The sequence below is a fragment of the Barbus barbus genome, assembly GCF_936440315.1.
Source record: "Barbus barbus genome assembly, chromosome: 12".
NCBI classification, from domain to species: domain Eukaryota; kingdom Metazoa; phylum Chordata; class Actinopteri; order Cypriniformes; family Cyprinidae; genus Barbus; species Barbus barbus.
In genome coordinates, this window is record NC_136740.1 from 13,836,513 (window position 1) to 13,862,115 (window position 25,603).

Consider the following 25,603-nt stretch of genomic DNA (forward strand, 5'->3'; position numbering starts at 1 on the left):
GAGAGTGGGAAAATGTGAGTGAGAGAGAAAGTGAGCAAAAATGCTGCATAGAGCGCTGTGTGGAAAGGCCAGCTCACAGATTTCTCATTTCAGCTCTCAGGTTATCCAGAATGAATTGAGAAAAATGATTCACACTGAGAGGTTTTTTTTTTTCTGTAATGTTCTTGTTTATTTGTTCAGATGTGGCTGCTGTTTCAAACATCTCTGCTTCCTGCCTTCATCAGTGAAATAAATTACGAGATAATGAGATAGAGGCTGCCATCGAGGACCTGCTATTTCTGACACTGAATGTTGTGGCGTTTTTGAGCCACAATGAAGGCAAGTGGATTGGTTATTATTTAAGACCAATATTAACATACGGAAGATTTCTGATTTGTAGGGCTCTACAAGAAATGTCCGTGTGTCAACTGGCTGTTCATTTTTCAGCTGTTTGTATTGCATTTATTCAAAATGAATTCTCTTACAAATATAAAAGCTATACGTTTGTTAACGTACACACAAATGCTGTATCCGAAAACACAGACTAAGCAGGTACTACACTGATGAAGAACTTACTGCGCCAACATTAAAAAGTATGTTCTATATAAAAGCGTGTGTAGTAGTATATGTTTGCTTTATCAACGTTTGACCTAGGAAGTTGCTTACCATTCATGACACCCATCCTGTGGCTTCATGGAATTGTAAAATGTCCATCAAGTACATACTTGGAAGAAATAATACATTAACTTTTCTTTCAAATACTTTTTTTTCAGACATACTACTCTTTTATTATACTGTTTTTTCTGCTTTTTTGCTTCTTTTTGGTTAATGCTGTATAGGGAAGGACTTTTAACCAAATTCTAATGTTGTATTGCATGTATCCTTCACATAGAAGGCAATACTATAATCTACTGGGATGAGCTCAGTGAAATAAATTCAAGATAGCAGAGGCAAGAGGAATATTAAACAATTGATATTTTTATATTCACAGACCATAACTGTAATTCAATACTGAAAATAAAAGAATAAATTACAATATTCACTCTTTCATTTATTTAAATTTGTACTAATGTATGTGTGCCATCTATATTTATCCTTGTTAGGTAGTTGATGCATAATGTGTCCAATTAATACAATATCAGGATTTTAAAGTAAGACTTATTCTCGATAATGTTTTCATTTAGCTTTATTATGTTTTGAATAATCTTTTTGGCTGTATTAGTTCATTTCAAATGGTCCTCTGATGTGACAAATGAATTTTTAAATGTACTGTAGACATATTTAATGTAGTCTTTTAAATAATAAAAGTCATTAAAGCTGCACGTATAACAATTATGAAATAATTAGCAAGTTCTGTTTAAAATAGTTTTGTATGGAGTACAGCATGTCATACTGTAGGAAATGCTATGGGGCCCAGAGGTGCCTACATAGGTAGCAAGTCAACTCACTAGGTTTTGGAACAGAGCAAGTCGACTTCTCTCAAACATATGCATTGTGCTGTGTTAGAAAGAAAGAATTTTAAAAAGGTGAGGATAAAGCCAAATGAGAACTGCATTTTGTGTATTGCAGAAATGTGAAGTCTTTGAGATGAAGCCCCAGGAGTGCACTTACCAGTCTTTTCTCAAAGACCTCTGTCAGGGCCTAACAGTGCTGTATTTGGGGAAAAAAATATGCTGGGAGCACTTTTGCTATTTTATCATTTAGCTGACACTTTTATCCAAAGAGTACACTTATTACAGGGACCATCCCTCTGGAGAAGCCTGGGGTTAAGTGTCTTGCCCAAAGGTGCAATTATGATAATTCATGATTTGCTCCTTGTGGGATTCAAACCTTACTACCTTCTATTTATCAGTCTATAATAGATCTGCAGCATTCTGGCTGCTTAGTTTACCTGCTAAGTTTCTGGTTTAAATAGTTTACCAATCGGTGGAGAGCTTTGTACAATGTTTTATTACTTTTTGTGGCATGCCATGTACATATGAAATCTGTTTGATTTTTTTTTTCCCGAAATTTTTCCGAAAAAAAATGTTTTTTTACTCATTTTCAATAGTTATATAAAATGTTAGCAATAAAAAAGCATGTCTAATTAATTGGAATCATGAAATGTACATGAACATAAGTCATGAAGCAATTTAACTACAATTTATTTAAAAAATTTACAAAAATTCATTTTTAGGGCCCTATGAAATGTTTTATTTTTCTTAAATTCCACTTTTAATTTTTTTTTTTTTTTTTTTTTTTTTTTTTTCAAAATTGTGTTTTTCTTTTTAATTTTTCTGGATTTCATTTTAATGTTTTGATTGAATGTTAGTAATTAAAAGGCATGTCTAATCAACTAAATGAATTTAAAAACAGCTTAATAATATATTGTCATTATTCTTTGAGTTTTAATTATTATAGTTTTAGCATTGGTATTACATTGAGTAATATTACATTACATATTACATTACAACAGTAATATATTTCTGTAACAATTTCTTCAAGTTAAACCAATTTTTTGACAGGTTGTCATGAAACCTTTGAGTTTCTGTGTGAATATGAAGATGTTAGTTTTTCTCAAATTAATGTGTAAAATGCTCTTGACAGGAAAACACAACAAAGTATATAATTTACATGTAGCGCGTCAATTCTGCATCATATGTAATACCGCAAACTGGGGACTTGGCAACATAGCGTGCCGACTTGATGCTTCCTCTGAAGACTGCTTGGATGTGTTCGACTTGAAGCAGCGCAGCTAAACGGATCGTGTGTCATCAAATACTGCGAGAGCTATAAGAGAGCGGGCGTCTCCTTATGCTTTCTCTCGCCGTACTTTGATGTCATACACCGATCGATCTTCAAGTCGAACACACCTCTTTACTCTCACGTGACTATGTAATCGCAGCCTCTGCGGTTGAATTTTTTTTTTTTTTTCATATCGCGATATTATCGCAAATGCAATTAATCGCTCAGCCCGTAGTGAGATGGCAGTTGTCACCATTGATTCACACAGAGACACACAAAACATGCAGACTTCATATTAAAACTCTTTTTTGTAGTTTAATATTTGTGGACAATAGTCCATATATCGCATGTTGATTGAAGTGTATGGATCTACTTATGAATTTTTCATCCAAAATTTGCCAAATTCTGTGACATTCCTATTATACAGTAATTGTTTATGGGATTCCGTCCACTTTTTCTGCATCACGGAAAACATAGGGCACTAGATGTGTTGTACAAACGCTACAGAATGGAAACATTTGCTTTTCTTAATATTGTCGAGGCATAATAGCCTGCATGTTGTTTAATGCTGATGAGAGAATTAGGGGATATGGCTTGTTTTCTCTTAGTCCGCTGAGATTGAAGGTGAAAATAAGGTAAAGGAGGAAGATAAGGCAGCTATTGTCTTGTGGATAAGATTACTTTGAATTGCACTCTTGAAGTAGAGATCTCAGAGGTGAACTAGATTAAACTCACTGCTTTATGGTGATACAGCATCTCTGTTAAGCGCTATTAACACACTCATGGTATCTAAATAGTGTCGTAATGTTTTTGTGCAGTGCAGCGTGGGCTTTGTTGTTGTGACGAGGATCTGCACCTGTGTGGAATGTTGATGGATGACGTGGTCGTTTGTCAGCTAAAGTGCTTTCGATAGCGTCGGTCATCACGGTGCATGCAAAGCATTTTACGAGCTGTGTTTACAGCTGTGCAGTAAAGGGGAGCACACTCTCACTGCCAGTGCGGTGCAGGGAATGCTATGAGCTCAGTCATAATGATCACGAGCTGTTAATGCATATGGCCCTAAATCCAACCAGTGTTTGTGAATGCAGTCCATCTCATGTCTGGTGCATTCTGTTGTCCATTTGTTTGGTTTGTTTGGTCTTTTGGGAAATGAGGAGCAGGTGAGCAGAACGATAGTTCACCTAAAAATGAAAATGATGTCATCATTTCTTCATGCTCATGTCGTTCCAGACTTTCAATCTTTGAAACACAAATTAAGATATTTTTAATGAAACCTGAGAGGTTTCTGTCCCTCCATTGAAAGTCCAGGTAACCAACACTTAGAAGATCCAAAAAGGTCATAAAGGCATCATAAAATGAATCCAAATGATTTGAGTGGTTTAATCCAAGTCTTGTGAAGAGATATGCTCTAAGTATGTGTGATGATCATTGTTTATGTGAATAACCCCATACATTAAAACTGTTAATCATATAGGCTCAAGTGATTGTATCTCTTCATGGGTTAAACTGCTTGAGTTGAATGGGTTGTTTTTTTATGTCACCTTTACAGCCTTTTAGATCTTCTAAATTTTGGTTACTTGGATTATCAGTAGATATACAGAAACTTCTCAGGTTTCATGAGAAATATTTTGATTAGTGTTTTGATGAAAACAAAGGTCTTATGAATTTGTAATGACATGAGAGTGAGTAAATTATGATTTTTTTCCCCATTTTTATAAAATGGAAAAAATACACAATTTGTAGCTACTTCTGCCACACAAAATCATTTACATGACTATATTGTCAGCTCATCAGTATTAATCATAATCATGTTAGGACCGTGCTCAAGGCTATATACTGGATGCATTGTTTTGTTTTAAAGGAATAGTTCACCCAAAAATAAAATGATAATTGTCATTGTTTACACAACCACATGCCATTCCAAGCTGTATGACTTTGTTTCTTCTGTGGAACACAAAAGGTGGTTTATTTATTTATTAATTAAATTTATATGTATTTTTTTGAATGTCTTCATCTTTCCTTCCAAGCTGTTAACTGCTGCAAAGGGGATCATTGTTTCAGTGAACTGAACTAGAGAACCGAACTAGTATGATTAATGAACAAATTATTCAGACCGTTTTTGGGAAATGGATCAGGCAGCAGTTCATTAAAAAGATCTGCCTGAAAATACTGATTCATTCATGAATTGTACGTCGCTAATATGTGACCCTGGACCACAAAACCAGTCTTAAGTCGCTGGGGTATATTTGTAGCAATAGCCAAAAATACATTGTAGGGGTCAAAATTATTTATTTTTCTTTTATGCCAAAAATCATTAGAATATTATGTAAAGATCATGTTCCATGAAGATATTTTGTAAATTTCCTAATGTAAATATATCAAAACTTATTTTCTGATTAGTAATATGCATTGCTAAGAACTTCATTTGGACAACTTTAAAGGCGATTTTCTCAATATTTAGATTTTTTTGCACCCTCAGATTCCAGATTTTCAAATAGTTATATCTCGGCCAAATATTGTCCTATCCTAACATTTATTCAGCTTGCAAAATTGACCCTTATGACTGGTTTTGTGGTCCAGGGTCACATATCAAGATTTTCAGTCTCCAAAAGTGCTTAAATTTAGACTGTAAATATGCCCTAATTTATATTTGGAAATTGTACCTGCGTTTGTCTAACATAACTAATCATATAAAACATAATATTTTTCTGTTATGTATTCATGTATCTAATCATATAAGACCCAATTCAAATGACCTTGTGCTGTATGAATCTTATAATTGTGTAAGTATAAATTTGATGCTGTACACCATGAGCTTGTAATCTTTTCATTGTAAATAAACTGAACTGAACATCCCTTAAACATCACTGAACTGAACTGAACTGAACATCTCTGAATGTCTGAAAATAAAGTGTTCGCAGCATATTTAAAAAAACAGTCAGGGACACTAGAGATTTATGTAAATTTATATAGAGAGCCGTTATAGTAATGTACTCTGTAGTATTTTAGAATCGCCCGGGGGTCTGTAAGCAACAGCGAAGCACGAGTCCTTTCCTTTGTGGATGATATATCGTTGAGTGTTTTTGGCTCTCTTTGATGAATTCAGGGCTGCGTGTGCACTTCCCACGTCTCCTGCTGTACAATGCAACCTGTGGAAGCGGCGGTAAATTGCTGCTTTTGCACAACATTAGCACAGTGGGTTCCCAAATGACAAGCCCAGGCTATGATTACTCCAGGTTAATTTGAAGTGACTCAAAAACAGTAATATGCTGTTGTGGAATGTGCTCGGATGCGCTTTCATGCATTCCAACTCCCCAACCCCTCTTCTCCCACCAACCTTTCACATAACACACAACACACACACACACACTCACATTCTCATACTGTCCCTTGTCTGTCAAAACTGGAGGATTGCCAGCATGTTTGTTCAGGCCAAACACGTACACACACCCCAGTAATCAATATTTCTCTCTTTCCCTCTGTTCCTCCATATTTCATCCCTCTTTCTTATTTCCCTCCTCCCCATCTCTGTCCTCATCTTAGTCATTAGGACTATATTTACCTCTTCCAGCCAAACAGAATTCCAACGTCTGCCCGTCTCTCTCTTTCTCTCTCTCTCTCTCTCTGTCTCCATCCCTCCCATATTCTGCTCATTGCTTCGTCGTTTTTGGCCTCTTAATTCGTTCTCTCATTCATCTGAAGGACTTGTCAGGGTCAACAAACCAACAGGCTTAGAGACGGATAAATAGAACAGAGGGAGAAAAAGAATGCACCAAAAAGAGAACAAACCCAGAAAGCGGTGACAGAATTGGGAGAGAGGGAATATTATGTCAGAGAACCTGGTGATTCCAAGCAATTGCATTAGCACCTGAAGTCATGAAACAGAGAGGAGCAGGCAGGAGGAGGCTGCCACAAAAGTAAATTGAAAATGATTTGCTTGTATTGTGTGTGTGTGTGTGTGTGTGTGTGGGTGTAACTGAGATTTCTTACATCAGCTGCGCTAACTTCTAACTCTCAAAATCATTTTATTGGTGCGTGTGTTCAGTTGTGTTGGTATGTGAGTGTGGTTATGAAGAAATTGTGTGGGTGTTTATATTTTAATCTTTGTTATTATTCATTCACCTTACAATAAGCACCATCCATTTCTTGACTCTGTTTTATTAGTGCGCACACACACACACATCTTAGAAGCTGTATTAGTGAGAGCCTTTTGTATACGCTGTGGTTTTGTGCTAAAATAATGATTTTTGGGTCAATGACATGACTTTTTTTGTGTAGATCTTATTATGTGTTCATTACAAATGCATTAAAATACAGTAATTCATACATACAATGAATTGAATACAAGTCTTCTGTGATGAACGTTTGTTTCTAAAGATAATTTTGATAGCATTTTAAAATATAGGGTGATACAACAGTCATGATATCATAATGAAGAAAACAATTTAATATTGAATACCAAATTTCATTAAAGAATATATAAAATACTAAAAGTATTTTGTCATAATCTTTTATTATTATTTCTCACAAAAAAAGCTGCTTACTAAATTTGAAAACATTTGCAGTCTGACAAACACACAAGAAAGAACCATTTTTAAACCATTTTTTGAGTTGTTGATTTCATGTGAATGAGTACGATTTTATTTTTGAAAAAATGTAAGACTTCTTGAAACAAAATTTGAAGTTTCACCTCTAATCTCACCTCTAAATCTAACCCTCATTGGTATGTAAGCTGATCACACAACACATGTGAATAGTATCTTACAGAATTCATATGAAATTTGCTACCAGTTCACCACAACATAAAATACTTAGCAATTGCAGTGTCATGGTGCATGTGTGCACATGCAGTGTGCAGAAATTGACCATTTTAAACGTAAAAATAGTTTACTTTTTTTTTTTTTTTTTTTTTTGCGATACTGATTACACCACTTGAGTTTGAATCCAAAGAGTACATTTCTAAGAACTTGTGTTTAAAGTAGATTCATAATGCATAATGTTTTTAAGTTTTTTGACTCATTTAAGATGCCCTCATACAAACCTGTTGCCATTTATTACATTTGAAATAAAACATGAATTGGCTTTCAAATAGTGAAGACCACTTTCGATGTCCTCACAAGATGGTTTCAGACCCTCACAAGAACAGATAAACCTGTACACACAAGCACACATGTAGTTTCTTTCTATCCCTCTGTCAATTATCCTCCTGTGTTGCTCCATTTCACCCTGTGGCCTGAATAAAGCCCATTTCATTTTCTTGCCTCTTTTGTCAGTTCTCTTACTTTCTTGCCATCTCTCTTGTTCTACTTTGCTTTCTTTTTCTCAATCTAGCACCTACTTGCTCTCTTTATATATCTCTCAAGTGTTTTTTTTAAGTGTATGGAATATATTGCTCTTTTGATTTTGTTTTAATCTGAGTTTACCCTCTTGCTTTTTCTTCCTGGTTTCACTCAGGCTTTCATCGTACCCTCTTGTTTGGCCTCCTCATTTTTTGCCATGGTCACAGTACCCACACTCTCTCTGCTATTGGCCCTGGTAGAATGGGCGGGTCAGACTACCTCCTCCCCTCATCTCTTGCTCCGGCCCAGAGAGCGTGAACGGGACCCGGTGGCATCAATGCACTTCAACATCGCAGTGATCCACGCGGGCTCAACGATTCAACAAGGGGAAGCAGGGGCTGCAGCAGCTGCGGGTAGGGTGCCATACCCGGGCTTCGGACGTGTGCACAGCAGCTTCGGTGAGAGCGTCGTCACCCAGTGGGGATCTGCAAACGTAATCTGGCTCCAGGTCAGTGCGATAGAGGTCATGCAAATTAAATTGAATTGATTGTTCACAGGATCGAAACAACTGTGATTTTAAATTTAGAGTAGCCTGAATACCTGAACGCTTTGTTGATTGTGAACTGATGTGCGAATACAAAAGTAGAGTGAATATACGGGCACGTAAGCATGAGTATTCATTCATAACTACAGAAGTTAATGTGGTGTGAATGTGAACACGAATCTGAAGTGAATGTGAATTACCTACAGGTGAATGACAGCAGCCCCAGGACACTGCTCTCTCAGCTGTGTGACTTGCTGGCAGCCAGACCCCTTCAAGGACTCGTGTATGAAGATGAGAGACCCCTCCCGCTGGCCTCTGGCCCCCTGGCCCCCATGCTGGAGTTCGTTTCGGCCCAGACCGGCCTCCCCATCGTTGCTGTGGGAGGGGGAGCGGGTCTGGGCAGGGTACCACAGGTATGATTGTTAGAGAATTTATGTGCGGTCACATTTACAGTTACTCACAATTTCACAAATGAAATCCCATAATTTCATGCAATTGAGAACTTTGAAAAGTTTCCCCATAAAATAAAAAAACATTGGTTATTTGCTAATGTTTTTTTTATTAATTTTTTTATTTTATTATTATTATTATTATTTATTTATTAATTTATTAGGGTAGGACAGTATTTTAGACAGGAAGTGAGGTGGAATGGGATCAGGAAAGGTCCATGAGCCGGGACTCGAACTTAGGACACCCAAAGCGCAATGGCGCTGTATGTTGGCGTGCAGCCCATGAGGCTATTACCATACCTTTTAGAGTTTGATTTCACTCACTTACTGTAACTGCAATCAAATTGGAAATCAACTAGTAATTAGTCACAATGATTCCATAATCTAAGTTAAATTAATTTGGCTTAACCTCTGAGCACTTTTCATTGATCTACCTTTATACCGCAGATATCTCCCAATACAGATTGGTGCCAACTAACAGAATGATTTTAAATACAGAGCCAAAGTCTACAGACAGAAACTTGTCCTGTTTGAAGAATTTTCTGTAACCCTGTGAGGTTTAAGCTAGTGTCAGCAGTTTGACACCGCTAAGTCAGATTCCTCTTAAAAGTGATTGTACCCATCCAATACGGTTGATTTTGATTATGAAGTATAGCGGTCTTGAAATGAATAGTGTTTTTTTCCTGATTAACTGTACTGTCTATACTATTTAATAGGACAATAAAACTAGGCCACTGAGGATTTCTTAGTCCTGTCTGACTCTGAACAGTTTCAGACACACTTTAGCGCCACTGAATTGTTTGACAGTGTTGTCGTTTCTGAAAAGGAAATAAAAAAAACAATGTTGTATGAGTTTCTTTGGACTTTGAAAATTCCTCACAAACATCTCTCTCTGCAAGCTCTTGGTGTTAATGAGCTCTAACACTTGCTAGATAGTGTTTGGCTTGCTGCAGTGCTATAAGGGCATTGTTTGTTAATGGTACTGCCTGAGGAGGACCGTTAAACGGACAGAGATAGGGCTGCCGTTGTCTCTGTTGGGGCCTGATCGGGGCGCACCGATAACTGTTGGAAGGGATGGCATTACTAACATCCATTTGGATAAATAGCAAGGGCAAGGGTCATGCATTACCTCTGCAGGCCATATGGTCTGCTCTTTTTTTCCCTCTTGTGTTCACTGAAGTGCTTCGCCATGGGTTTTGCAATTTCAGTTGCTAGTCTCGACATTTATAACATGATCTCCCTAGCACAATATGAAAACTACAAAGGTAAAAAGACATTTTCGTTCACAAATGTTTTGTTTTTTATTATTATTATTTACTCTGGAGACACAATATTGAATCCTTTTGATGTTGTTGCATTGAATCCTACACTCTCTCGGAACCACGCGTGCACTCAGTGCCATCGCAAATTAAATTTAAAGCTGTGAGACGTACTCCGGTGACGATTAGAGTCACTGAAGTACCACCCTCATGTTCCTACAGCGGCTGCATATCTCTGAAACTCTTTATAAGAAATTGAATTCTATGATGCTTTATGGAGGCAATAAACAGTCTTCAATCACAGGAAACGTAGTTATTTTTCCCCTTAATTGCACTGCAGAAGACAAGCTCTGTCTGCTGTTATGATTAGTGAATGTCACATTAGAAACCGTTCAGAAGAAATGTAGTTCCCATGATGGAATGAATCAGCTGTCTTTAGTCTTGGGAAATGTAGTCGTTTACCTTCTTAATTACTCTGCAGGAGACCGGCTCAATCTTCCTGCAGTTCAGCTCTTCCACCGCACTCCAATTGGAAGTGATCTTTGAGGTGCTGGAGGAGTATGATTGGACGGCCTTCTCGGTGGTGTCCACACGTCACCATGGCTACCAGGACTTCCTGTCAATAGTAGAAGGTTTGACCGACGGGTCATTCATCGGCTGGGAGAAGAAGAGCGTAGTGATGTTGAATTTAACCGATGATCCGGGAGGAGCGCGTGCACGGCGGCTGCTGAAAGAGAATGAAGCACAGGTAGAGAGGGAAGGTCATTGCATTTCTGTCTCTCTTATTCACTCATTTAATCATTAATTTACTCTGACATCACTTCCATTTCCACTTCCATCATTTAACCATTTGTTTGACTTTTTCTTTCGGCTGTCGTCTCCACCATCTTTCTCTGACCTCTCGCTGTCCTTTCTCCGTTCTCCCCGCATTCTCATTCCCTTTCCCATTTCTACCTATATATGTGTAGTAATGCGTGCGTGTGTGTATGTGTGTCGCAGGTTGTCCTCTGTCTCCCCCTGGCTCCAGGCTGTTATTGTTCTGTGTATGTGTGTGTTAGAGGGTGTTATTATGCCTTGTGGGTCCCAGTACACTGATGTCAGTGTTAATATAACACAGAGCCTGTGGCGGTGCAGCCCAATGCCGTATGCATTAGATTCAGTCTGCAGTGCTTTTGCTCAATTACACATGCTCACATACACACAAACCCAAATAAATATTGCGCACATACATAAAGTATGCATTTATTTACACACAGAAAGTTGCATAGTAGAACATACAGTATAGAGTGCAAATGCATTCTTAGATTACACTGGGCAGTATGACAGTGGTAGAAATATGTCAGTCGGTAGAGATTGCTATACCGTTTATAGTACTGCAGTGTATCTGCTGTGTGATGTAAAAAAAAAAATACAACACTAAGCAAAAAGTTACTGTCTACTCTTCACGCTGTGTTGCAGAATTGTTTTCAGTGTAGACAACTTTGTTGATTGTAATGGGAGCGAGTTAGTTTTGACATTTATTTCAGCGAATATTGCTGATTGTGTGTTGTACTGATGCCATACTTATCATTTAATTCTTAAGAATGATCTTATCTTTTGGTACCTTTTGTGGTCTTCTGAAGATCTGGATATAAATTTACAGTTAAAATAGTATGAATGCACAGTATTGGGTTATCATTTGCGTTATCGGTTAAATTGACTTTTTAAATATTTAAAATGTATTGTTATCATATTGTGGTAATGTTATCAGTATTGTCGATATTGGATATACTGTATATTGACTATTTTGGATATTTTATTGTGTATGCTAATTTCAAATTTTATATTTAGATTATCTCTAATATCGGAAGAACACTACAAGTTAACCTTTAAACAATTTTATTAAAATAAAATAATTTAATATTAATTATTTTATTAAATTAAAATGTTTTGAATTATTTTCATTTAAAATGGTTATCAGTTTTCACACTTTTCTAATGCGCTCTTGAAGTTAATATTTAAAAACACAATAGTAATTAATTTTGATCATTTTATTAAATTGTAATGATTTTTATTTATTTAAATAATACATGTAATGTTATGAAGCCTCCATTTAATTTTAAATAAACTGATTTGAGTTTTTAATGTTTTATTTATTATTGTATTATTATATATTACGAAAAAATAATGTAGGAATTTTATTATAAGCTACTGAATTTATTGGTTATCAGCTATAACTTAAAATACTTATTGGCATGATACATTATCATTCAGAATATTAATATTGGTGCATTGCTAAAAATGACTGCATTTGGTACAAGCTGTAAGTAATGCACAGTGTAGTACCCACAAGCGCTTCAGCTGTGTATAAATTCACAATGCATTATGGCCTTATTGCTAAACCTTATCAAGTGGCATTCTTCTGCTGAAAGATATAGTCGCTGATAGTATTGCTATGTGGCAAACATATCTGCTATGGGTGCTGTATTTTGTGAATTTTAGCACGACTGGGACACAGTGTTGACCAATCAAAAAAGGCAGGACCAGTATTAATCATACCATGATTTTCAATGTACAGCCCACCCCTACTGTAGACACAGACAGGATATGCTGTATACTCTACATAAACACACACACAAACAGAATAAGAGCATCATTTAATCTTTCTTGTTCAGGGCTGGTGAGTTTAGATACTAGTTGGATTTTCGATCTATTTATTCTATCATTCTTTTGTTCTTTCCCCAGTTCTCTAGCCCTCTTCTCCTGTTTTCTCTTTTACAGTCTATCTCTCTTGGGTTTTTCTCTCTCATGCATTGTAAAGGTGAAATCTTTAGTCCCTCTCTCAATTTCTGCTTTTTTACTGTTCTTTGCTTTCCTTCCTTCCTTTCTCTCTCCCTCCCAGATGTGCTAGTTTCCTTTCTCTCCTTCTCTTTCCATCCATCCAGTATCCGTCTTTCTTCATTAAAGCATGTCCCAGCACCATTACTTCAAAGCTGTTCCTCTCCTTAAAACCTGTCGGTTACTGTTTACCTGGAATAAATCCTAATACATTAGGGCTGTAACTAATATCTGTTTTTATAATCAATTCAATTTTGGTTAGATCTTTCATTGATTAATATATCTTAACCAATATTGTTCTTCTAACAATATGCACATGGAAGTATGCCATATTCTATGCTATACAAATTCCATGCAAAAAGTAGTTCATGTAAAGCGAACACGTCTTACAATCTAAATGCAGCAGAATAAATAGCATTGACATGCATTATACAGTAGAATGTGTGACTCTGCAGGAACACATATTCTGCCCTCTGAACATGGTACATACTGTAGCACATCAATCTACAGTAATCAGTTTATTAGTTCCTGTAATGAAGCCTTAATTTTTCAGTAATCCCTTTAATGTTAGTTTTCATTTTCATAGTTATCATTAATTACAGGGCATATAGGATTTCAAGTTTCAATCCAAATTCACTGATCCAAGTGATTGCTCTCCCTTGTTGTGCTCCATTTAATTGACACGAATGCTCTATGAAATATCTGAAATGTAATAACAAGAGTGACATTTCAATTGCTCTTTTGATATTGGGACTGTTAGGCTCTGTTTTGTAAAATGGAAATACTCTCATAAGAATTTAACAGTAAAATGTAATTACATTACAGTTTTTCAGTTACTGAAGGACTTATTTTCACGATTAGTTATTAGTGATTTTATAAATGAATATATAAAGCAATACCTCTCCTGTCCTCTCTTCCATTTCCTCATATCATTCCGTTCATGGACTCTTCCCCCCTTTTGACCTCTGTGTTCTATTTTGGTCTCTCTTTTGTTTCCTCTCTTGCTCCTGCTCTCTGATTTTCACCTTGGTCTCTTCTGTCCTCTTTGCTCCCACTCCCACTCTAGGTGCGGTTGTTGTACTGCTCTCAGGAGGAAGCAGAACAGGTGTTCCTCGCTGCTTGGGCAGCTGGTCAGGCCAGCGCCTCTCACATATGGTTCGCGGTGGGTCCGGCTTTGTCCGAGCTGGGCCAGACCGGACTACCCAATCGGCTGTTTGCGGTCAGACCACAGGGCTGGAGGGACGAGCCCCGCAGACGTATCGCCCGTGGGGTGTCCATTCTTACCCATGGAGCTGTCGCGTTGCGTAAGGACTATGGAGCCACTGGAGGGCCGCACTTTGTCACTAACTGTCAAACGGATGGCAACAGAACACAGAGGATCCGGGGTAGAATGAAGTAAGAAACACTTCTTTCTTCTGATACAAGATGTGACTTGTATGTTTTGTACAGAAAGATACAACATGTCTCACACTGAATAGCACAACTCTTTTGCCTATATTATAGTGACCAGAAACAATTGCAAAGCATTTAAGTGTAATGTGCTGTATTAAATTCAATTGAATATTTAGAGGGACATGATGTAGGGTGGGATTTGATTTTATCAAATGAGATTTCAATGGGCAGAGAAAGAAGGCTGTAACATAGTTGGTTAATAATTTCTTTTTTCCAAAATATATGCTGTATATGTGTGTATGTATTTATATATATATATGCGCACATATATTATGCAAACAAAAACTTTTAATTTGGATGTGATTAATCGCGATTAATCGTTTGACAGCACTAGTTATTTTTAAAGAAATTAATACTTATATGTAAAAGGAGGCATTCAATTGATCAAACATGACATTAAAAACTAAAAAATATTATATCAAAGAAATACGACTGATCTTTAAAAATAATTCTATTCACCAAAGAATCCTGAAAAAAGTATCGGAGTTTCCACAAAAAATGTTAAGCAAATCAACTGTTTTCAACATTGATAATAATAAAAAATGTTAAGAAGCAAATCAGTATATTAGAAGAGTGTCATTGAAGACTGCTGAAAAGCTTTGCCATTACAGGAATAAATTACTGTTTAAAATATAATAAAATAGAAAAAGACTGTTTTAAGTAATAATATATTTAGAACATTACTGTTTTTACTGAATATTACTGTTTTTATTTTGATCAAATAAATGCTACCTTTTAAAAAACAAGTATTATTGCACATATTACAAAATGTAATTATATTACAGAATATATTATTAATATTTTGAAGAAGATTATAAAAACCAACATTTTTGTGCACTAATGTACTGTAAACTATATAATCAGTGATATTTATTTAAAAAGTTTAACTACCGAGCAGCATGGATTTAGATATTCTTACAGGAGCAAATTAAATAATTAACTAAATAATGAAATCATCTTTGTCCATTGCATTGCAGCGTAAAAAGCTGCATCTTATTCACTAACCACTCACAATCTAGTTTTTAACAGGTGCAATCAGAGTATTTTAAATTAAGTCATTTGCACACAAACACGCCTCCTTTATTTGGCTCATTGTACTGTATATTGCAATTTATTCGCAGTAAAATGAAAGCAGGTGACAAATTAATCTGAAAGGAATGTTTGTGTGCACTTTCTAGCAATCATGACAGCAGTAAATCAGCTGATTATTATCAAATGATAGAGAAGAGTGTTCTAACCAGGCATTTATCCAGATTCCCATGCAGTAAAGTGCATTTTTAAGAGATTATTTAGATGTCTGGATGTCTCTGGTGGGGCTATGCTGTACAGGTTCACAGGTTTTGTGAATGTGCATTCGTGAAATTGCCTGCCTAATTCATTTAGTGAATCAAGTGCTAAACCAGCACATGCAAATAAATGCTGCTTTCAGCATAGTTTAAAAGTGTTATTATACTGATGTTGAATATCTTTAAAAAGCCCTCTATTTATGTTCACCCTGAGAACTGTTTAAAGCTCATCACATTTGGCATTAACCTTCAACTTTTCTGCTTTGCTGCATTTATAGTAAGTCTATTTATCCGTAATGACACACTCTAATGAGAGTGAAAGTGCTGCACCTTTGGGGCATGAAAGTCCTTTACTCCCCCACTATAGAGACTGCAGGGGGAGGCCTTCAACATGCCTCTGTATTTAAGAAGACAACATGGGTGGGAGGGGATAAACAATAGCAGCATGCTTGACGCTGTGTCTGCCCTGAAAGCATGCAATGCAGCAAAACTAGGAGTGGCCCATTATAATCAACAAGCATGTGCCAGTTTCAGTTATAATAATTGGAAGATTATCCACCTTATTTTTAACACGAGCAGGCCAAGTCATTTTTAACTTCCGTTATCAACTGCTCCTAGTTATGTTCAGTGATTTAGTCCATTATGGTGCTCTGAGCTGTAAACTGGTTTTGTTATCATATTATTTTAGTGTAACCATAAACAATGCTTATATTGCAAAATAGTTTTTTGATTTATTACACTTTGTTATCATTAGTTATACACCTGTGATGGCTAATCAATTGGAAATCTCACAGTTACACAGGAAATATCGTACTTCCATATTGAAAAATTAGATGGATAATTTCTGAGAGGCTTTTTGATGAATTCCTTTTAATTTAGTTAGCATTTTGTCATGAAATGTTTGTTAATATTAGTTGAATTTCATAAAAATGGCATCTGGGGCCAGTAGTTGAATTGAAACAATTGGTTTTTATAATGAAACAATTGTCTACAATTGAAACCCAAACTTTTATTTTGACGGGTTGCCGTGAATACCTTTACATTTCTGTGTGTATATGATATGAGGATAGTTTTACTCTAATGAAACAGTCAAATGCTCATGAAGTGACTCTTAGAGCAGTTCTGGAGATGTTGTTCTGTATTTATGTCCTCATTTAGTGAGGCGGCAGACGTTAATATCACCGCAAGCCTCATGCACGCTTCTGTATGAGTAGCAAACAAAACCACGTGACAGGCAGAAGTCATATTTAAATAGTCGTTTTGCAGCTTAATATTTACAAATGCTAGTGGGAGTGGGCTCACTTGTGTGTGCGTGCACGTTTGTGTGTGTGTGTGCATCGGGACGGAACTCCACTGTGCGCGATACAGAGCGCGCGAATGTAATGTAATGTTAGAGACAGAAATAACATGCCGTTGTGTAAATAAGACAAATAACGTAAGGCTATTTAGTTTGTTTAAAGGTGCCATAGAATGCATTGATACAGTATTTTAAATTGTTCTCTGATATCTACACAGAAGGTATGTGGCTTAGGTAAGGGCAAAAAATCTCCAGAAACGATTTTAGATGTCCATTTACAACCCTAGGATTTCTCCCTAGAATGTAACGGTCTGTTATTGGCTTATTTGGCAGGGTCATGAATAATAATGAGCTCTGCTCTGATTGGCTGTTTCACAGTACGGCTCATCAGCAAGAAGGAAGCACAGGGAGGAAAATATATATTTAAATACTTTCTCTCAGTTATATCGTCGGCTAATTATACTGTATATAAAACGCGGGCATCAGGCCGCCGTTATTAATATGCGAGGCATTGAAACTGCTTTTGAACGATCCATCGATCGCGTTATAGTTTCACTTCCAAGAGACGCGATCACACAAACTATGTTTATATTATGGAGCAACAGTACTTACCACACATTTCACAAGATCAGATGCTTGTCAGTGGTGCTCAGGATCTGTAAGTCATTCGCCATCATCCTCATCTCTCCTTACTGAGAGTGAAATCGTATGTACTGTAACAGGCTACCGCTAGCAAGGAGCTAACCATGTCCCTTTAGTGGCTCGCGTTATTTGCTTTCTGTGCCTTTCTGAATACAGACACCAACCCATCCCTGCACTTCACACCCCCTGCACGGCCTGGAACATAAAATTTATTTTGTTATTTTCGCTGTTGTCCGCGCTTGTTTATTTACAATACCTGCAGAGCTTCTGATGGTTCGGCCGGTGTAGCAGTCGATTCTGTTCCCCTTGGAATGTCTGTTTCCCTTTACGTAACCATACTACAATTTACCAAACGTACGATCAGAACTAGTGTGCGCAAGAAGCACATCTGGATGTACGGAAAGTCAAATGGTTCAAAATACCGTCTTTTCTCCGAAACTTGAAAATGCATTTAAGTAGCGAGGTTTTTCCCCAACTTACAACCGATTTAAGCGTAATGTTTGAGGCTTTGGTTATTATGCAGAACTCTGTAGCGCAGGCCTATTTGAAACACCATGTCTGTATGTTTTTAAATGTCACTTAATTTTGAGTGAAATAAAGAGCCAAATTTTGCGGAAAGTGTAACAATGTTTCCTAAACAAAACAAAAAAAGACTACAAAACCAATGGTTTTAAAATTCAGTTTGATTTATTGCAAGAAAAGCATTTGTAATTTTTTTCTGTGGATGGATTATTAACACAACCCATATGGAACCATCGCCCACAGTCATCACAGGAAATCTGTAAAAATAATAATGTTAGTAACATTGTCAGCAGTTGTGCTAGTTTATTCCTTAATAAACCACACCAATTTAATAAATAAATTGGTTACCCAGAGATCATCTGCATCCGAGTCATCAAATGTTTCTGCTTCCCCACAAAAGTGACACAGGTCACTTAGGTCATTTTTGAGGTACAGTACAATGGACAAGGTATGATTTTTTTTTTAGGTAAAATTTTCAAAACACTTATGAAAGTGATGCACATCAAACGGCATGTCAATAACATTCATGGTTAAGTAAAAATAATAAATACAAGATTGGTCAAGCAGTGTTGATGCAATCTCCAGTCTGAGTTGGGCTACATCTTGTGGTGCATTGGAGAAGTCAATGTTGGTATTTAGCAGAATATGTTCTGCAAACTGAAAAAAAAGTTTAAAGAAATTAAACAAATTAAACAAATCCTCCAATTTCAATGAACATTTCATATGTGCCATGTCACACACCTTCAAAGCAAACACACCACATGATGTAGCATCCATCTGACGTGGATGAGACAGACTTTCACACACCCAGTGTGAAACTGGAATTCCCCTTTTTCTCATCATTGCTCTACAAACACATTTTTCCATTCTTTCAATCATACACAACTTCCCAAAAACACTACATCAGATAGGCAAATTAAATACCTTGTTTTTTCCAAACACCTTTTCTTCTTGTTGTCAGACTCTCCAAGTGGGTCAAGCAGAATGGTTTTTTTTTTGGATGGGTATAAAGCATAATATGCAAAATTCCCAGACAATAAGGGATTAGTGCAAAAATTAAGGGAAGGACAAGATGTGGTAGAAAAAAGTGTACAAGCAATAGGGATAACCGCACCCTGGAGAGGATTGTGAAACAAAACACATTCAAAAATGTGGGGGAAATTCACAAAGAGTGGACTACAGTGCTTCAAGAACCACCACGCACAGACGTATGCAAGACATGGGTTTCAGCTGTCGCATTCCTTGTGTCAAGCCACTCTTGAACAAGAGACCGCGTCAGAAGCATCTTGACTGGACTGCTGCTGAGTGGTCCAAAGTTATGTTCTCTGATGAAAGTAAATTTTGCATTTCCTTTGGAAATCAAGGTCCCAGAGTCTGGAGGAAGAGAGGAGAGGCACATAATCCACGTTGCTTGAGGTCCAGTGTAAAGTTTCCACAGTCATTGATGGTTTGGGGTGCCATGTCATCTGCTGGTGTTGGTCCATTGTGTTTTCTGAGGTCCAAGGTCAACGCAGCCGTCTACCAGGAAGTTTTAGAGCACTTCATGCTTCCTGCTGCTGACCAACTTTATGGAGATGCAGATTTCATTTTCCAACAGGACTTGGCACCTGCACACACTGCCAAAGCTACCAGTACCTGGTTTAAGGACCATGGTATCCCTGTTCTTGATTGGCCAGCAAACTCGCCTGACCTTAACCCCATAGAAAACCTATGGGGTATTGTGAAGAGGAAGATGCAATACGCCAGACCCAACAATTCAGAAGAGCTGAAGGCCACTATCAGAGCAACATGGGCTCTCATAACACCTGAGCAGTGCCACAGACTGATCGACTCCATGCCACGCCGCATTGCTGCAGTAATCCAGGCCAAAGGAGCCCCAACTAAATATTGAGTGCTGTACATGTTCATAATTTTCAGTTGGCCAACATTTCTAAAAATCATTTTTTTTGCATTGGTCTTAATTGATATTCTAATTTTCTGAGATATTGAATTTGGGACTTTCATTAGTTGTCAGTTATAATCATCAAAATTAAAGGAAATAAACATTTGAAATATATCAGTCTGTGTATAATGAATGAATCTAATATACAAGTTTCACTTTTTGAATGGTATTACTGAAATAAATCAACATTTTCATGATATTCTAATTTTATGACCAGCACCTGTATATAGCGGTACAGTATGCTTTAAAAAGTGTTGTCTTCACAGATTCTGAGCACATACCAAATTGAGACCTTCTTGTGACAATTATGTTAAGTGTTCAAATTCAGTATATGCCATTAAGTTATCATTTAGAGGACTGATAGATTAAATATTATAATTTATTAAATATAGTCTATGATATGAGGCATCAAGTTTAGATGTCTGCACCGACAATTTAGGCTAAATTGTATATGCAAAATTCAACTGCATTAACTCAGACATTAGACAAAAACAAAGGAACAATTGCAAGAATAAGAAAAACCACAGACCATTAACGGGATCGTGAGAATAATTTTATTACACTGCATTGTAGCAAGGCATTTGAAAGTAGCGCCAACTCTTTTGTCCCCTTTCGCTTTCCGTACATCCAATTGTGTTTTGGTGTATTTGCATGATGCCGTGTTGCCACATCCAGTCTTTTTTCCGCGGAATTGGGCTACTTTGTGCAAATATTTGATGAACAATTTGTATCAGGTATATTACGCAGACCTGGCAACCCACTAAGCAAACACGCTTCGTCGAGGGGGAACAGGAATTCCAAAGGGGAACGGAATCGACTGCTACACCGGCTTAGAACAAGGGCGGGTTTATGCAAATGTTGGGGGCGTAGTGATCCCGACTGTTGCGTCACAGTCGGTGTTATGTTCTGATTCGCCTGTTTTTCAGTGGTCTTTTTTTAATCACGAGATTTACATATGAAGGAGGAAACTATGGTGTTTGAGGCTCACTGTATGTCATTTCCATGTACAGAACTGTTATTATTTAAATATGCCAGGGTAAAGACAGTTTTTCATTCTATGGCACCTTTAATAAAAGAACAAGGTATAGACCTGTTCTATTGGAAAGGTAACTTTAAATGACTTCTGTTGTGATCTGGCGCTATAGAGAAAATAAAATGAACTTGACCTTCAAGGGGGTCGGGGGGTGACCTTCAAGGGGGATGGGAGGGCGGGCCGCCCCCCTTAGATAATGGCAGGGGAAACACTGGGTGTTCAATTATTGAATTATTCTGATCCCAGCAGAAGGGTGGATTTCAGGAACAAAAATATAATAAAACTTTAAAACTGGTCCAAAAAATACAACATTTGTAACATGTAATATATCCTCAGATCCCCAAACACCTGTCAGTATCAAACAAAAATTTTATATTTAAAGTGTTTTTTTTTATTTTTTATGACTGATTGTAAACTACATTGGCACAATCATCATAGATGGACCAGTCAGAAGTAGTTATTTGTATAAATGCAATGCAAAACAGTGCATACCCCCCCGAGTAGACGAAAAGTACGTGCAAAATTTGATGAAATTTTCAAACAGTTTATATCCCTGGACCCTGACATTATTGACTATGATGAGATTCTTTGAACAATCAGCATTATTTTGGTCTCATATTTTCATCAGCAGTGCATTTTAATTCAAATCACTGCATCTTCATTATCGTTTCATCAATAATTTTGATGAGAAAAGCACTGGCTGCCAATGATGAGACTAGAATTTCTGAACAACAGCTTGAACTTTTAAAAACAATGTGTTAACCACCTTTAACGGCATATTTTACACATTGTAGGGAGAAATGACATGGACTCACTGAACAGAAACTCTCAACGTAACACCATCAGTGTGACTCACACTCATTAAACATCAGAAGAGGATTGATGGGGAAAAGAGATTCACCTGTTTAGTGCAGCTGATGTAATTACGGTTTGCTAAATAGGCTTCTACATAATGGTTCTGCATGTATTTATCAAAGAGATCTTTGTAGGAACTTTGTGAGGAATATTCACAAAAGCCTCATAAGAACAGAGCGGAGGAAACTTTACTCCTTCAAACTTGTTCACCCAGTCAAATTTTTAAATGTGCACTCTTCTTTTTGCCAAAAGCATATTGGATTTAAGATAAAAAGATTCATTTGAAGCAGTCACAAAGAATGTCACATTTAGGCACCGTTCTGGGTATTTTACTGGTTTAGATTAAGTGCTCGAAATAGAGTGACTGCCTCCTTTGATTCCATTGCTGAAGGAAATAAAATGGTTACCTTCACCACATTCTCGCAATCTGACCTAATTAGGATGTTTGTGAAGTGCTCCGTGCGAGATTTCCTCTTTGACGTGTCCTCGGAGTCTTTTACACTAATTCTTTCTGGGTCTCTTCCATCTCAACAGACTGTTTCTGCTCTGTTCTCTCCGATCTGCAGGTATTTCAGTAACATCACTCTCGGTGGGCGGGACTATTCGTTCAATAACGAGGGCTACCTGGCCAATCCCTTTCTGGATGTCATCTCCTACACGCCTGGGAGTGGCTGGGAAGACGTAAGAACTAATCAGAATTCTATTTCTGTTCGTTCTTGTGTAACCGCTGTTATGGATTGGTAATGTCCAGGATGAAAAGCAGCATTGCAGTAGCCATGCTGAGCACTGCAGTAGCAATGCGCTGGAATGAATTTTGAAAGAAGATCACATATCATTCGAGGTGCCTGTTTACAACACGGGCGGCTTTTTGTGCGCTGTTAATTATGTATATGAACGATCGCAGTACGTATTGGGATTTAAAGGTAACGACAGCCCATTGCTTTAATAAAATGTGCGATTTACTTCATCATGACTATCATATTGATGTACTTGCTGTCTAAGAGCTGCAAGTCTAATGTTCCAGTTTGTAGCGGTAAAACATAGATTGAAAGCAGTTTTAAAATGATATACAACTTGACACTACACTAATTTCGAAAACCATTTCCCATGACAGTCCACAACAGAAAAACCCATTACAATTAACTCTGAACAATGCATCACATTGTGCAGCAGAGAGAGCGTTTTGGTGTTGACGGTGCACTTCTGCCGTACAGCACAGAACCGTTAAAACCTCAATGATATAAACATATAATTAGGGTTTCAAGAGGATGTACATAATGTACAATTAGCTCATGTTTACTTTTGGCCCGGTTATCTATGCATATCCATGATACCCACAGTATGCTATTAAGATTAGCTAGACTTTCCTACATGATTAGCTTGCGAAAATAATTAATTGTGAAATGTTTTTAGCGCGCCGATTTGATTTCCTCTCTTCCATCTCCTCCTTCGTTCGCTAGTTATGTTTGTGTTAAGTATGTCTGAGCGGAGAAGGAATAAATGAATAAAAAGTCCCTTAAATTTATTGGTTTCTCGAATATCAGCGTATTGTAGGTGCCACATGGGACGTTGTGGCTCTACATTTCTCCCGCAGAGTACTGCTGTCGTGAGACAAAATAACTGATCCCAAACCCAGCTGAGTAAATATAGCCGGGGAGAATGTCATATACATGAAGGTGCCACTCAAACTAGTGCCTTAAAACAGAATTATTAATATTTAGATGCCACAAAGACAACCGTAGAGATTGAAAATTGTAATCCCTGGCAGCACTTGTGTTCTCCACCTCTACAATCTGTTAACAGAGAAAATGACAGCGGATTATGTACTTAGGAGAAATTCTAATTCCTTCGGGCAAAATTCACTGACATTGAGCCATAAGAGCAAAAAGTTTCAATATAGACTGGGGGATATTTTCTGCTGATCCCCATAGCTTTTCACAGTCTATATTTATGTGCATTATATACTGTACACAACATATCTTAAAATCAGTGCTTTTTCATGCGTTGGACCGATGATTGCAGTTCGAGCGGCAGCACGTTCTGTCGAGCGACAGGCTCCCGTTAACTGGCTCCGGTAGGAGAGAGAGGATGCACGGGGGTTTGTGTTGCCTTGGGCGCCTTGAAAGGTCGAGTGTTGATCGTTTGTTCTGTTGATGTTCTTGTGTAGGCTTTGTTTAGGTGCCAGCGAATGAGTTCCTCCTCGCTGTCTGTTGTACATTTAGTCCATTCTGAATCAGGCCAGTCTTTCATTTCCTTAAATTCTTTCTTTTCTCCTGTATGAAAGGGATCGTTCAACCAAAAATAGAATTCTGTCATCATTTACTCTCATGTTGTTCCAAACCCAAATGATTTTCTTTCTTCAGTCGATCATAAAAAGAGATGCTAGACAGTATGTTAATGATGTTCTTTTCTACAGAATGAAAGTGAATGGGGCTGTCAAGCTGTAGAAATAAAAACACCATAGAAGTGTCATAATAGAGGCCCATATTACTCGTGCTATATTCAAAATCTTCATAAGTCTTACGTTAGCTCAATACGTTTTCATGAGAAAATGTAACTATGCGATTACAACTTTGTATGCATTCGTGATTTATGGTGTGATTTGTGTGAAAATGGATATAAAAAAAAAAAAAAGATTGTAAGATTCATAAACTTCTACAATAAATATAAATTTTTCTAGTTAGGTAAAGCTATTTGTATATAATAAATAAAAATCATGTAATATCGTACTAAAATGACAAAATTTATTCATTTTAAAAATATTACTACTAGTTCCTGTAAATAAAAAAGTTTGAAATGACATGAGTAAACCTTGAGAGAAGTTTTAATTTTTCTATTCCTTTAAAAAAAAAGTTTTGGTAATGTAATGGCACACACTATAAAAGAGAGTCACATTTTGTTGTTTTTTAAATCTGTGCAAGGAATAACTCCTAAAAACCCATCAAACGGTGTAACAGTCTGTTAAGGGTTGCATGGTGCTGGTTCTGGCTTTGGCGCCTGTGTCTCATTTGCAGATATGTTCTGGAGAAAAGTGCTGTTAGAGACATCTGGATGCTTTTGTACTTCAGAGTCACAGAGTCTTTGTCATTCACATAAAATATTTAGTGGGGCGCCATAATGTACATTTAAAAGGCTTTCATGCTGACTATAGGAGGTTTTCAATTTCCATTTGTTTTAGGAAGCCGTCACATGAAGTGTGACGCCCGCTCTATTAAAACACGATGCTCGCCGTCTTTGTCTTCACTCCGTTTTGTCTCTGGTTCTTGTAAATGTGTTCTGTCTAACACAGAGTAGACAATGGATGTGGATGACTCAACTTCCAGAAGCGCGTTGTGCACAAGGCACTTCATGTGACGGCTTCCACATGCGGCATTTATAGCATTTTAACAAACTAACTGCTACAGTGCTTTTTATCCCATTTGTCCGTGCTGTTCTCATAAATCGATACATATCAGGGGGAGAGACGTTTAAGAAATGAAATGCCAAGCACATTTCTCCAAACCCTCTTTGTACCTGTCAGGAT

General features: G+C 37.1%; 1 protein-coding gene across 1 annotated transcript in view; it reads left to right on the top strand.

The window, feature by feature from the left end:
- Positions 1-8,199: 8,199 nt before the first annotated feature.
- LOC306877664 (uncharacterized protein) overlaps positions 8,200-25,603 on the top strand; it is a gene marked incomplete at both ends in the record, with an annotated part of 53,211 nt that continues 35,807 nt past the window's right edge. Inside the window, 5 exons of the mRNA XM_079429561.1 lie at positions 8,200-8,490; positions 8,733-8,939; positions 10,716-10,982; positions 14,118-14,446; positions 22,647-22,761. Coding sequence (XP_079285687.1) covers positions 8,200-8,490; positions 8,733-8,939; positions 10,716-10,982; positions 14,118-14,446; positions 22,647-22,761 — 1,209 coding nt within the window. The remainder of the gene's footprint in view (positions 8,491-8,732; positions 8,940-10,715; positions 10,983-14,117; positions 14,447-22,646; positions 22,762-25,603) is intronic.